The following is an 11,707-nucleotide window of genomic DNA, read 5'->3' on the forward strand; positions in this document are numbered from 1 at the left end:
CAATCGGCTAAACAGAATGGGAATGGTTTCTCATTCAGAGATATGCTGAGGGGTGCGCAGAAGTTAAATCCAGGCATCGAACCTATCGTCCAATTGGATGATGAAGATGATGAGGAAGTCTCGGACGATAAAGAAGTGCCAGAGGAGATCCTAATGGATGAAAGATGCCCTGCTATCAGATTATCGAAGGAGGAAAAAAAGCAACTGCGAAAGCCATGGAGATGAGGAGACTGAAGAAGAAATGGAATATTAAGGGAGAACTAGCCTTCACTGACATAGGTTGTGATTTCTACATTGCGAGATTCACGAACCACACTGATTACAATTATGTGCTTACTCAAGGTCCATGGCTATTAGATGATAATTATTTAACAATTAGGAAGTGGATTCCAAACTTTGTACCAGACGAGTCTCCAATTAAGGTACTAACAACATGGGTTCGTATACCTAATTTGCGGGTGGAATATTTTGATATCAATTTTCTAAATAAAATTGGTACAAATATTGGAAAGGTACTTAGAGTTGATAAGACTACGGCACAAGCTGAGAGAGGACAATTTATGAGACTCGGTGTTGAAATTGATCTTTCGAAGCCATTATTGTCAAAGTTTTGGCTTAAGGGACGTGTATGGAGAGTTCAATATGAGGGGATCCATATGGTCTGCTTTAGATGTGGCAAGCTTGGACATGTTGACAATGAGTGTCTTGCAGTGAGCATAGAAGGTGAGAATGCACTGATGACTATCCATGATAACCCTCTTCATAATCACAATCCTAAACCGGAAGAGAAAGAGGACTTTTGGTCCTGGATGCAGGTTAAGAAACTGAAAGGAATGGTATCATTTGAACAAGTGTATTATTCCGATAGATGGTTCGGAATTATTAGAAAGCTAATTATTCAGTGAGGTCAAGTGATCGGAATGCTGGATGGAGGCCGTTTTCGATCGGTAATATTAATGAATAATTGATATTACAACTTAATCTTGACTGAACCCTTCGGGTCACACCCAAGCAACTAGCGAACCGAAGCGATGAATTAATTCGGAAGGAATTAATAAGTCGCCCGAGTAATTAATATTTAGACGTCGGAAATTCGAGCTTGGAGCATTGAAACCGAGCGTCAAAAGTCGAGTCGATAATAATAAAAAGACGAGACGAGAAAAACTAATAAATCAACAAATTCCCAAAATACCCCTAGCATCGGAATGCCCCGAGCAAACCGAGTGCTAGGGGCATATAGTCTAGCATGGTGGCTAGCATGCGCACCAAGCCGAGCCTATGGCTGGTTGGTGCGTGCTAGCGCGCCTATGCTAGCATGGTTGCCGCAACCATGTGCGTGCATTGGCTAGCAAGCCATGCTGCAGCAGCCAGCCGCAAGGGCCAGCACGCTAGGCGCACCAGCCCGCAGCAGCATGGTTGCTGGCCTTGCGTGCTTGCTAGCAACTGGGCCTCGACCAAGAAGCCCACACGCAAGTGCGTGACCTGCTGGCCGAGTGTATGGCATCAAGCGCATGGCAGCCCACTTGGATGCCTTGGTGCCCAAGTGGGGCTACCATGTGGCGGCTAGCAAGAGAGAGTGAATGGTGTGAGGTGGCAGTTTTTAGGAGAGGAGTGGGGAGCAAGTTTGGTCCCCCCTCCTCCAAATGGTCCTCACCTAACCCCTCATATGAGCTTGACACTTGTTGATTTATTAGTAGCTTGCTTATTTATTTTATTTTAGATTTAAAATAAAATGAATAAAATCAAAATCTCCCACATGGAAAGATGATGGAAATTTTGAGAGTCTTTGCCTATAAATACCAACCTTGGGTGTTGGGATTTTTCACTTGAGTAAGTGTTGAAAAAGGCATCATAGTGTGAAAACCTTTGAACACTAATTACTCGGGTTTTGAGCTCGGGCCTTGCTAACTCCAAGGCAATAGACCGAGTTCGGTGCTCGCGCTGCGGGTGGACTTCGAAGGAGGTCTCCGTGTGAGCGGAGCTAAAGGGCTTTCGAAGTAAGAGCTCAATTAAGTGAGAGAAGCACGCGACAAAGGTATTAATCTCTTAATCTTGTTGTTTATTTTAATTATGCATTATCGTTATAATTATTGTGAGTTTGGTTTTGGGGTCGGGTTTCTTTCCGTGGTGGGTCGGACTCACCGAAACCCAACAGATTCCAGTGAGGAAGAGAAATCCACGAGTAGTGAAGGCAGGGCTAGGGATTGGGGCTGCAATGAATGGTGGTGGTAAGGTGGCTGCACAGGTGGTGACAGACTCGAACCGATTGGTAACTAATTAATAAAGGAAAAAAAAAACAAAGTCAACGAAAATTAAGGAGTTAATCCAGGAGGAGGTTCGAGGTTTAGTATTCTGGAGGGATTCGAGGAGGAAGGAAATAGAACAAATAAGGATAGAATTGATATTGTTGAGAACTATATGGAGACCTTTGGTGATAAGGAAGGAAATTATGGAAAAGAAATCAATTTAGGAGATAATTCAATTATTTCAATTAGGAAAAGAGATTTCAATGTCCTTTAAAGCAAATAATATCCCCTCATCCCAGCAGAATATTAATTCAAAAAAATACCAAAAAAAGTGTATCAAGAAAAAAAGAAGCCAGCTGAAAATAATTTGGAAGTGCCACTTAAGGAAAATACAAATATTCCGAAGATTCACTCTGAAAAGAAGCAACTGATTGGTGCACAAGGAAAAGAGAATATTGAGATTTCCTTAGAAGATATTCGAGAGGCAAGTCTAGAAGGCAATAAGAAGCTATCACAGCCACAGAACAACCACACATAGCCACCATCGAGCAATCACCTAATGTCACACATGTTTCAAACTCCCTTCTCGATCCAGGTGACAATCCCACCAGAGAAAACTTTGTGTGTTGGCTTCCCAATGGATCAACCGTACATAGAAGTCATGTGTCCCCTACTCCATGTGATGGAGATGCAAATGGAATCAATACTGCCACCCATTTCGAACCCCTCGGAATTGGTGGTCACGGTGATAATTCCCAATGAATTTCAGCGTTTACTGAACTTGCTAAGGCAATCATATATGTCAATTCTCCCGTCGATACTAGTTGATATGATGGATAGCATACCTAATTTAAATCCGGATACTTTACCCATCTCTTATATGGTATGGAACGTTCAAGGAGCTGGGAGTAGAAATTTTATTCCGACACTTAAAGACTTAGTGAAAATTCATCAACAAATGTGCTTACATTAGTGGAGACACATATGGGAAGTAAGCCAGCATTGAAGATAGCTTCTTGGCTGGGCTATGATGGACATTCGAGAGTGGATGCTATATATGGGTTTCAGTGGGGGTATATGGGTGTTTTGTAAGTCTAATCTTGTGATTGTGAATCCTATTTTGAAGCACAAACAACACATAACAATGGAGATCTCTAGAGTGGAAGCCATGCCATGGTATTTTTCTGCAATTTATGCAAGTCCAGACCCAACAAAAAGAAAAGAATAGTGGGAGGAGCTTAGGAATTTTGCTGCAACTCATAATGAGCCTTCGCTTATTGCGGGTGATTTTAATGACACTAGATTCCCTTTGGAAAGAAATAAATCGTGTCATGAAACAAATAGGAGATCAAGATTGTTCAATGATTGGGTGGAGGAGATGGACCTCTTAGAAGTTGAATTTTCGAGTGCTTCTCACACGTGGGGGCAAGGGGCAAATCAGTTGAAACAAGGCAAAGTGCAAGGTTAGACCGAGCCTTGTGTAATGCCCAATGGGCTCTTCGCTTCGATCAAGCCTTGCAGATGCAAGTATTGCTTAAATCATTATTCTGTAAGATGGAAATGAAACGACTTCCACTGTTAGGGATTGAGTGTAATTTTTGAGGATGTAGCTGGTGTGACTTTACCACGCTAAGTTGCTAGTCTTACTAATTAGTTTATATCAGGGCTTTTACCCCTTTCATCTGCACCAAATTAAAATTACAAAAGAAAAAAAAAAGAAAAATAAAAAATTATATGATGCTCCTAAATTGGAAACAAAACAAGCCTCAACATAGGCCTAAACAAACAAGAAAACCACAACCCAATATACTACGTAGTAAATTCCATCAAATTTGACTTTCGTGTTGTGTTGAGTTATTGTTGATAAGGAGCAAAACAAATTCAAGACATCTTTCAAAATTTGTTACTAGAGGTTATTTTAAACGAAGAGAATATCATAAAATATATTTGTGCAAGTCTACAAATGATTTAAATCTTCAATAAATATTAAAAAAAAAAAAAAAAAAAAAAAAAAAAAAAAAAAAAAAAAAAAAAAACAACAACAACAACCAACCAACCAAAAAAAAAAAAAAAAAAAACCTTCAATTATATATCGTATTCAGATCAATCTTGTTGACAGATACTGCCCAAGGAAAGAAAAAGTATAATTTACTTTAAAGTATTAAATGAAAATTAAATTGAGGTAGAGCGAGGTAGCTTATAATATGAATAAATACATAGATCAGTACTCCCTCTATTCTTTATTATAGTGTTTATTTCGGATTCCTTCTAAGGTTTTTTTTTTCTTGGGACGGTTTTCTGGTTCCCACTAAAGTTTCTCCTTTAATTTGGAAGAGTTATTCTAGCCTCTATTGCTTGATTTATTTATATTTTTGTTAGGTTTTCGTCCCTTTATTTATACTCATTTTTTTTCATTTCTTTTCTTCTCGGTCTTAATTTCCACTGGTTAGTCTCAAAAACATTTTAATTGCTTTCGATAGATAGAATCTTTGATATAGTGGTTATTTTATTGTGAAAATTATATAAATTGGATTATATAAGGTGAGCTAACTATTATTAATGTTACAGGTAAGTTATTATTAGTTTAATGTAGTTCTTAGTAACTTGCTTATAAAAGAGATGGTATGACTTATATTTTTGGACATTTAATATTGTTTTAAAATTGTTGCTAAATAGTTTTAGAAATAAGTTGTAGGGTATGTTGTTAGAATTACATTATAGAAGGGGACAAAAAAATGGAAAATTGCACATTTACACCTAAAAGTTATTTAATTGCTTTAGTTCATTAATAAATTACAAAAATGATAACATAAAGGGTCATCCCATTCTCATATACGGCACTATGGCACAATAATACCAATAACATAGTATTTGGCTGAAATGAATCCCCTAAACTTCAGCATGTAAAGCTATTAAACAACCAAATATATATTTACATACATCATACCACTTGTCACATTACTAATTCCATATTGCTAGTTGCTAAGTTAAAAGTAATTGGAATAACCAAACCCTTGATAAACCCTGCAAAATTATGATAATCAATCCATAACATAACATAATATTGAAACAGACACCAAGAATGACACGTGTCATTTCCTGGTGCTGTTATTTCCCTCCAAAATCCCTTCCTTTTTTTTTTATCCAATGTCATTAATTACCTATTATAAGCTATACACAAAAAATTCACCAAATCATATAATATAATTGTGATTATTTTGATTCATATACTTTCCATTTCTGTAATTAATATTTTCCATTCTAGGTATATAATTTTAGACTACTATCTAATGTAATTTTAAATAAATATAGAGATCTAAATATTTAATATACAACCCTAAGTAAAATTAAATTAACTTGGATTAAAAATATACATCTAAAAGTAAAAAAAAAAATATTTTCCAAGTTAAATTTATGCTAAATCAATAATAATGATAACAACAATTAAAGATTTTTGTGAATACGACAAGTAAAATATATATTTCGTATTAGATTGTAGCTACTGAAGCAGAAGGTATGACAAGAAAATTTTAATTTTTTTTTTCTATGGAAGATGGAAAATGAATGAATCTACTTCTCTTATGTAATTATATGGAGCAATATTCATTTATTTTTCAATTAATAAAATGAAATTATAAAAAAAATACTAATAACTTAAAATACTATTCAAATTACATTCAATTCCCTTATTTTTGTATCGACCATTAGTAAATGAGCTCTTTATTACTAATTGAATTATCTTTTTTTTTCTACGGGATTAATAATTAATAATTTGATTTATAAATCGTGCATCGCACGGGCACTATACTAGTTACTGCTATACAAAAACTTTGCAAAATATTGGTCATAAAGCATTTGAACATTTTATCCATTGATCATATAATTAGGACACACTCTAATCCATACATTTTTATTAATACATTCTTCTGCTTATAGAGGATACCTTGTTCATTTGTATCACTTGAAGCACTTCATTACGTATCAAAATCTTAAACAGTTACATTTTTAGCATAAAAGCAGAAAAATTATACCTGTGTGAGCCTGTGAGGGGCGATTGGAGGATTAGGAAATTGGGGTGTTGCGATTAGGGCGATTGGAGGATTGCCAAACTGGCCTAGGTCGTGCAATCAAGACGATTAGAGGATTGACAAACTAAATGATGTGATCAAGGCGATTGGAGGATTGGCAAGCTGTGTTCTTTGGGATACTCTTTCATTAGTTCTTGTATTGCAGTTTATTCATTTATTGATTACCGTTGAAAGATCAAAGATAGGTTGAATGTCCACAAAGGGTTCTAAGACCCTCTCCAATGGTGAGATTTGAGTGAGTTTTTTTAGGAGAGAAAGAGTATTTTTCGCAAAGGATACCAATAAGTTGGTATCTAAACTTAGCAACTCCAAAATAAAGTTGCTAAGTTTAGATACTCAACTTTGAGTCTCATTTGACAAAAAGTGTGGGCTCTTATCAATATTATTATATGTTTTGTAATTTATTTAAGCTTTAATTTCATTTTTTTTCTAAAAAAATCTTAAAATATGATTTGGTGGGCCATAAATTAAAAGTGACATTAGTATACTTTAGAAAGTCTCATAATTGGAAAATTAGACTTCACATGAGTTGCTAAATTGAGAAGTGGGTTGAGTATTCACCATTGGAGGGAAAAAACAACTCATTTTGTATTTCAATACTCAAAGTTAAGTCTCACCATTGGAGATGGTGTAGAGATGGATGATAATTTAAACTGTCAAAGTGGAGATACTAATACTTTTTGACAACAAACTTTAATGGGTAATTTTTTTTTTTTTTTTAACAAGGTTAATGTAACTTTTAGATTGTTTTACCTATATATAATATTCTTCTAATCTACTTGCAAATAAAAAAAAACATTGTTTAAAATGAAATCAATTGATTGAAATCCGGTAACATTTCAAATCACTAGTCGACTAACATAAGATCGAATAAGAATACATGCAGGGATAACAAAAATTAAAAATTCAAGTTAATTTATTATTTACCATATAAGAATAGGAACAATACGTATGAGTAATTTATCTTAAAGGTGGATTATGCCCTGTCTAACAAGATCATTCTGATTCAAATTCTTGTATAGCAGGACCCTGATAATAGCAGTTTAGGCACTATTCGACTTGAAGTATAAGACATGGATACATCTATTTGTTAAATAACTCGTTGACAAATGTACAAGACACATCAAAGAGAACACTTTGAGGTGGATATCGCAGAATGGACTGTACGTGTTTAGCCAGTGACTATCCTGAAATTTTTTAATAAGTCTTGTGAACATCGAGTGTACATTAATTAATTTTATTGTAAGTTTGAGCGTAGCTTTAACTATTTTATGGTAACTCTAACCACTTAAAGGGTAACTTTTAATTTGTCGTTTGCTTGAATTTTATTTTAATGTGTAATTTCTTATACATACGTGATTGCATACTATAAAGATTAATATGATTAATCTAATATATAATAAGTTTTTTGTAAGATAAAATTTATTAATAAATAAATAATAATTTTTGCAATATAAAGCTTAAATTTAATAACTTTTAACATAACTTTAACCCGTTTTACAATAAATTAATGTACAACACAAGATTCCATCGAAATTTTTTAGTCATATCAACCCAAAATATAGCATGTCTATTGCATTAACACTAGGTCATCACATTTTGTCATAAAATGGCTAACCCATACTTCGTTTTGTTAGGATTGGAAAATCCTGAAGGTAAGTTTCGAGAAAATCAGAGCATCTGATGATGAAGAAATTATGCAGCGTCTTCTTATATAACCAATGATTGGTGAATTGAGAGTATGCTCCGAGTTACAGAAACTGAAATCGGTGAGTTAGAGTGTTTTATGTGGTTAAAATAAATAATTACATAAAAAAAATTATATCTTTAAGTTTTATATTCTTTGCTAATCATGATTTTTTACTTTGTTTAATTGAAATTTTTATCCTATTTGGGCAGGATTATTGATTTATTTGTTAATTGTTTAATGTACATATAAGGCTTATGAAGAAGGAATCAAATGTCTTATACCAATTTTATTGTATTTTATTTAATTAATTAATTAATTTATTTATTTTAAACAATTGGAGAACTAATCTCTTTTAGCAAATTCTTTAACCAATCTAACACGATATCGCTCCACTTGGTTATCAGCTTCATTGTGATAGTGGAATAAGATCAAAGTTTTATTTTTATGGAGTAGGAATAGTGGATTAAGGAGATTGTATGTAGGTAGAATATCCAATCATGATAAGTATGGAAGGAAGAGTGTATAGTATTGGAGTATTGGAGGATATGTAGGTGGATACATGCTCTAAAATGATGCCCAACACCTTATATTTATAGGTGATGTATGGAGGTGGAAAAAGAGTGTGCATTCTTCTATACACACTCTTTAAGTTGCCACATAAATCTAGAATCTTCATAACCATTCGAAAATTCTAGATTCTTCCATAATTTTCTATCACTTTCTCAATAAGTTGGGCTATAAAATTTGAGCCACACTAACCCAACAATCTCCACTTTCGAACAAATTTCATAAGCATGCACTTGTCGTATGAACCCAAAAGGGTATGTAGTAGGTCACTTGATAACCCAATAACTTCCGAGGTGAAGAGAAATATGACATACTTGAACTCGTTTAACAAGGACGCAACACCAAGTTGAGGTTGAATGATGATTTCACTGTTTATGGCAATCACGCACACCATTAAGCGACCAAATCCGCTCCAACCAAGAACGACCTTCATAAAAATCCTCCAAATGTTAAAACTGATTAAAATATAAGAGCATACAACATGTAAAAAGTACTGTTAGGTAAAAAGAACTGGTTATATTTACTCCCTCCGTCTCATTATTTCATGACTATTTCTCATAAACACGGTAATTAAGGAAAATGGTGAAAGTAGGGGAATATTTTATTAAAAAGATAAAAAGTAGAAAACATTGTATGGGAATAATAAAAGTAGAAAATATTGTTTTTTTTTTTTTTTTTTTTGGTGAAGATATTGTATGTAAAAGAGAAAAGGTAAATAATGATTTTTTGGGTATATATGTATTTTGTATGAGAAAGATAAAAAGTAAGTAATGATTATGTAATATTTTTAGAAACAAACATAACATTTGGGACACCAAAAAGGAATACATGCACGAAATTATGAGACGGAGGGAGTATAATCAGCATATTATGCAATTTTTTTTTTTGAGGTCCATATTATGCAATATTAATGTCAAATTCTCCCCTGTTATTGCTATTATTAAGCAAACATATGCATTGTCAAATAGTAGCCTAGAAAAAGAATGATCAACCAATCTTTTATTTTTGTAATCTGACTATGACACTAAAGTTATACCTAATGTACGGTTTATTTTGGGTTTCTTGTAGTTTTTTTGTTTTTTTCTTTTCCTTTTTCTTGGGAGGGTTTTCTTGTTTCCGAGTAAAGACTAAATACGGTCCCTAAAGTTTCGTATAAATTTGATTTAGGTCCCTCAACTTTCAAAAGTTTGATTTTGGTCCCTCCACCACCACTAAACACTTATTCTGGCGAAAAAATTGATGACTAGGCAAATTTTAAGGACTAAATTGCTGAGTTGTCAAATGAAGGGGAAAGTTTAGGGACTTTGCCCATATGACATGTCATTTTATATTAAGAATGGTGAAAGTTTAGGAACCTTGGCATTAGATATTTTTTAAGGGGAAAGTTTAGAGACTCAGCAAGACATGTGGCGTAATGAAACACCACAAAAATAAAACGACGCGCTTTGGTCTTCGCTTTGCCCCAAAAATAAAACCACAATAGTAACCTCCACCGCCACTACATAAACCACCACCATCACCATCATTACATCACAATTGTCTTAAAACTCATAAAAAAAAAACCAAAATTTCCAACAAATCTAGAAAAGCCAGTCAAATTGGAAAAAATAAATAAATAAATCAAATCGAAAACAATTAGTTTTGAATTTAAGAAAAAAAAAATTAAGGAGTAACCTATGTCAAGTTCACGAGACGACCACCACCTTGAGGTTTAGATAATGACATATACTTATAATTTTATAGGTTATAGATCTGGATGCATTGGTAAGTTAGGGGCTTGAAAATCTAGAGGTGGTGCGTGGTTTTCAGTGAGAGTGGTGGCGGTGTAGGTGGTTTTCGCTGAGAGTGGTGGGGGTATTGGTCAATCTCAATGTGAGTGGTGATGGTTTTGGTGAGAGTGATAGAGGTTTTGATGGTTTTGGTGTTTCATTTTTGATGGCAGCAATGTTGGTGGTTCGTTGATGGTGTTGGTGGGGGTTTTGGCAGTTTTCATAGGGAGTGATTGGGTTTTTGGTGATTTTAGTGGGAGTAGTACAGTGGGGAATTTGGTGGCTTTGGTGGGGGTTTAGGTTCCGGTGGGAGAGGGTGGTGCTGGTGGAAGTGGGTTAGATATGTAGGGTGGTGGAGCTTTAAAAATGGGGAAGGTAAGAAGTTGAGGAGAGAGAAACAAAAAGTTATTAAAATTAATGTGGGAAATTAAATAAATTCAATATTAGATAGAGAAATAAAATAATAATATTAATTTTTTTTTTTTTTGAAGGGAAATAATAGTTTAGATTAATTAAGGGTATATATGGTTAATTAACATATTTAGTAGCAATTGAAAAAAAAAAAAAAAAAAAAAAAAAGGCAAAGTCCCTAAACTTTGATCCAGTCAGCATTAGAAGTCCCTAAACTATAGTTCAGTCAGCAATAAAATAAGGCAATGTCCTTAAACTTTGCTGACTCATTGTACTAGCCACCACAATTGATGAGTCATTGGTGGTTGAGGGACCAAAATCATACTTTTTGAAAGTATAAGGACCAAAATCAAACTTTTGGCAAAGTTTAGGAACCGTATTTTATGTTTACTCTCTTGTTTCCACTAAGGTTTCTTCTTTGGAAGAGTTTTTCAAGCCTTCACTGTTAGATTTATTTTGTTAGTTTTTAAGGTTTTCATTCACTTTTCTCCCTTTATTTTTACTCATTTTCTTTCATTTCTTTTCTTCTTGGTCTTAATTGTGAATCTTTGTGGTGTTATTAACTTATTACCAGTAGTAATCCCAAAAATATTTTAATTATTTTCAATAAATAGAATATTTGAGATAGTGGTTATTTTATTGTGTTTAATTTTTTTGTTGGTTCTAGCGATGATTGAAAATTTAGGGTTTTATGATCTCGGTATTTATTCAGAAGACCACATTATTATTATTTTATCACAAACAACTATGCATTAGTGTGGATTTCAAGCCGAATATATTATTAATGCTAACTCACATATTATATTGCTTCAAATGAAGTTTTTTTTTTTTATTAAGGCAAATGTTGATCGAATATGCGATGTAATTACTTCAATTCTAAGTTGTTATGTACTTGTTTTAGAATTTTAGATTTCTTAGCAATTGTTTTAAGTGTGA

At 33.8% G+C, this 11,707-nt stretch overlaps 1 protein-coding gene across 1 annotated transcript; it reads left to right on the forward strand.

Annotated features, from left to right (window-relative positions):
- The first annotated feature begins 221 nt into the window (after positions 1–221).
- On the forward strand, positions 222–10,593 carry LOC145575606 (uncharacterized). The gene is made up of 3 exons (XM_081633446.1): positions 222–836; positions 10,335–10,355; positions 10,534–10,593. Exons 1-3 carry the CDS (start codon positions 222–224, stop codon positions 10,591–10,593), a joined length of 696 nt encoding a protein of 231 aa, XP_081489572.1.
- The last annotated feature ends 1,114 nt before the right edge of the window (positions 10,594–11,707 follow it).

Source organism: Chenopodium album, chromosome 13 (genome assembly GCF_948465745.1).
Source record: "Chenopodium album chromosome 13, dcCheAlbu1.1, whole genome shotgun sequence".
NCBI classification, from domain to species: Eukaryota; Viridiplantae; Streptophyta; class Magnoliopsida; order Caryophyllales; family Amaranthaceae; genus Chenopodium; species Chenopodium album.

What these genes read in the sequence shown, in the direction of transcription:
- LOC145575606 (XM_081633446.1), top strand. Translation starts at nt 222, where the DNA reads ATGAGGAGACTGAAGAAGAAATGGAATATTAAGGGAGAACTAGCCTTC. An exon ending in TTAAGAAACTGAAAGGAATG is followed by an intron (nt 837 to 10,334) that starts GTATCATTTGAA and finishes ATAATTTTATAG; the next exon opens with GTTATAGATCTGGATGCATT. An exon ending in TTATAGATCTGGATGCATTG is followed by an intron (nt 10,356 to 10,533) that starts GTAAGTTAGGGG and finishes TTTTGATGGCAG; the next exon opens with CAATGTTGGTGGTTCGTTGA.